Source organism: Poecilia latipinna, unplaced genomic scaffold, assembly GCF_001443285.1.
Source record: "Poecilia latipinna isolate Pla-1442-1.1 unplaced genomic scaffold, P_latipinna-1.0 Scaffold1925, whole genome shotgun sequence".
Classification (NCBI taxonomy): domain Eukaryota; kingdom Metazoa; phylum Chordata; class Actinopteri; order Cyprinodontiformes; family Poeciliidae; genus Poecilia; species Poecilia latipinna.
In genome coordinates, this window is record NW_015114541.1 from 70,254 (window position 1) to 73,327 (window position 3,074).

At 39.2% G+C, this 3,074-nt stretch overlaps 1 protein-coding gene across 1 annotated transcript in view; it reads right to left on the minus strand.

The window, feature by feature from the left end:
• Window positions 1-3,074, minus strand: part of sdf2l1 (stromal cell-derived factor 2-like 1) — a 28,500-nt gene that overhangs the window by 19,867 nt on the left and 5,559 nt on the right. Inside the window, exon 2 of the mRNA XM_015015552.1 lies at window positions 2,677-2,873. Within this exon, the coding sequence (XP_014871038.1) occupies window positions 2,677-2,873 (197 nt within the window). The remainder of the gene's footprint in view (window positions 1-2,676; window positions 2,874-3,074) is intronic.

Genomic DNA, 3,074 nt, shown 5'->3' on the forward strand with positions numbered 1-3,074 from the left:
AGTATTTTGTATGTTTTATGTCTAGGTGGATTTATTGCCAGATAATTTTTCCATTTTAGAAGGATTTATATCTAAAGCAAAAAAATTAACAGTCAATCCAGGTGATCGGCAAAGATCGGCAGCAAAAAACCTGATTGGAGCATCCCTACTCCAAACAGGTGGGTTTTTAGTTGAGATGTAAAGGAACTCAGTGTTTCAGCTGTTTCACAGTTTTCTGGAAGTTTGTTCCAGATTTGTGGTGCATAGAAGCTGAATGCTGCTTCTCCTTATTTAGTTCTGATTCTGGGGATGCAGAGCAGAACCAGAACCAGAAGACCAGAGGGGTCTGGAAGGTTGATACAACAGCAGCAGATCTTTAATGTATTGTGGTGCCAAGTTGTTCAGTGATTTTTATAAAATACTGTTAGTTTGTACTAACAGTATTTTAAAGTCTATTCTCTGAGCTACAGGGAGTCAGTGAAGGACTTTAAAACTGGTGTTATGTGCTCTATCTTCCTGGTTTTAATGAGAACACCAGCAGCAGCGTTCTGGATCAGCTGCAGCTGGAGGATTGATTTGCTGGACAGACCTGTAAAGACACTCTTGCAGTAATCAATGCGACTAAAAATAAATGCATGGATGAGTTTCTCTAGATCTTGCTGAGACATAAGTCCTCTAATGTTCTTCAGGTGATAGAAGGCCGACTTTGTGACTGTTTTGTGGCTCTGAAGGTTCAGGTCAGAGTCCATCACTAGTTATAGATCTACAACTCTAGATCTATAACTCTAGATTGTTCCTCTTTAGGTCCAAAGATAATTTCAGTTTTGTATCTGTTAAGCTGCAGCAAGTTTTGACACATTTATCTGTTTTAAGCATCTATTCAGTGACTGGAGGGGTTCAGAGTCACCTGGTGACATGGTAATGTAGAGCTGTGTATCGACCGAGAATAAAAACGGTCAAATAGAATAAAAATGAGTGTACCGCATCTGTACAGACTGGTAGAACAATTTCACACTGCCTTTAACTCAAAAGGTCACATGACCTAGAAGCTATTGAAGAGAAATATTAAATTCAAACTAAAAAAATAGGTAACAAAAATAAAAATTGTTAAAATGGAATAAAAATGCATGTGCCTCATATATACAGTTTAGTACAACAATTACACACTGATTTCTAGTCAATGTGACACACAATATGGAAGCTATTGAAGAAAACATATCTAATATTAAAATTATTTAAAATATTGAATATGACTTGACATTTTAATAGAGGGTAGTGTGTCTCATGTAAAAGCATAAATTACCACATTTTTGTATCAGTTGGTCACAAGGCAAGGCAGTTATTAACATTTGTTTTACAGGAGTGTTTGGTTCGGAGATTTGTCGACAGGCCCCAAGTGAACGTCCGAGCGCTTGAGGAGGGAGCTGGAGAATGGCTGGCTGAAATTAGCGTTCATAAATTGGATCAACCTTGAGCTAAACGCTGCTTACTCAGCGGATATTGGAATATCCAATATCCAACTTGAAACTAACTTCACTGCAGTAACACAATAAAATCACTGGGATAAAGTTTGTTTTGATCTGTGGCCTGTAAAGATGGCACCGAGTGACTGTGCGAGACCTAAATGCCCCACAACGTCTGACGCAGTGACGTTGGTTCCAAAGCTCTAGTGACCAATAGTAGAGGAGCTGGACATAGAAGGCGGCTCTCCTCATTAACATAAAGATGCAGGAGGCAATGACAAAGGGAGGGCTTGTATAAGGAAAAGACAAAACAAAATATCAACTTTTCTTGACAAAAACACGTTTAGGGTAAATGAAAAAGAAAATATATACATTTCTTGACAGAAACTCGTGTAAGGACAAGGAAAAACTAAATATATATTTATGCTTTTATTTCTTATTATGTCAGTTTTGGTCCTCCAAACAAGTGAGATTTTGTTGTAATAATGTCTCAAAAGTTGAAAGCTGGTCTGTGCTCTAGTGTTGACCGATCCGTCCACAGCTGATGATTTGTGCACGATTTGTAAAAACAATCATCATAATAATGAGCAAATTGTTGTGACAGGTTTTTTTGCCCAACTTTGCACATGTTTTAATATCTTGTAATTACAAACATGGATACATTTTGAATTTGCGCAATGTGTTCTCCTACAGTTAGCATTCACAGACTAGCCCATAGGTGTCACCTATCTGGGACCAATATCTGAAGAACTGAAGCCTATGCTAGCCTAGGAGATATTGTGGGGCTTTGCACATTTTCAGTTTTAGTTTATTATTAATGAATCTGAAAATTTTTCTGTAACAGGGCACAAATGCCTCATCTACAAAGCCAAGAGCAGAAAACTGAGGTGCAATTCACACAGTCATCAGAAGCAGACAATGACAGGTTGGAAAAAGGTGGTGCAAAACACCCCAATTCAGCTGGTGGGGTCAGAGTGTGACTCAGGCTGGTAGTGGAGGACGGAGGAGGGGAAACCAATGTCACAGCCTACTGACTACGTCAATCCCTTCAGGACCACAGTGGACCCATCTTCTGATACAAACCTCAACCTATATTAGCATTGTGTGTTTAATAAAGTGCTGGTAGACCTTTATGTCCTTAGAAGACTAGATTAACAAAGAAAGAAACTGGAACTGTTTGAGTAGAAACAGCTGACATAAAAAAAATCTGAAATAAGTTTGTGAAAATTTTGACCTGGTTATTAGACAGAGGGGAGCTGAAGTGGTGTGTGTGAAGGTTCCGGCTGGTCTTCATGTGTGTGATCCGGATGGGCTGACCACATTTGATGGCTGACCCACGCTGACATGGACGTGCTGGCTTCCCACGGATCTGCCAGTAACTGTTAGCATCGTCAGCACTCTCCACTCCAGTTACAGACTGCTGTCCACTACCTACACACACAGGCACACAGACACATCATACTGTAAGTAATAGACTTAAGCTTATGCCTTCATTTGTGTTTGCAAAACAAACTTGTTAAAATTAAAAACCTTCACACTACAGTGTAAAGGTAGTGTGAATGATGGATCAGCATCCATTCACATGCTGATCGTGACAAGCTAATCATTCTAATGATTCTGTTTACATGTATA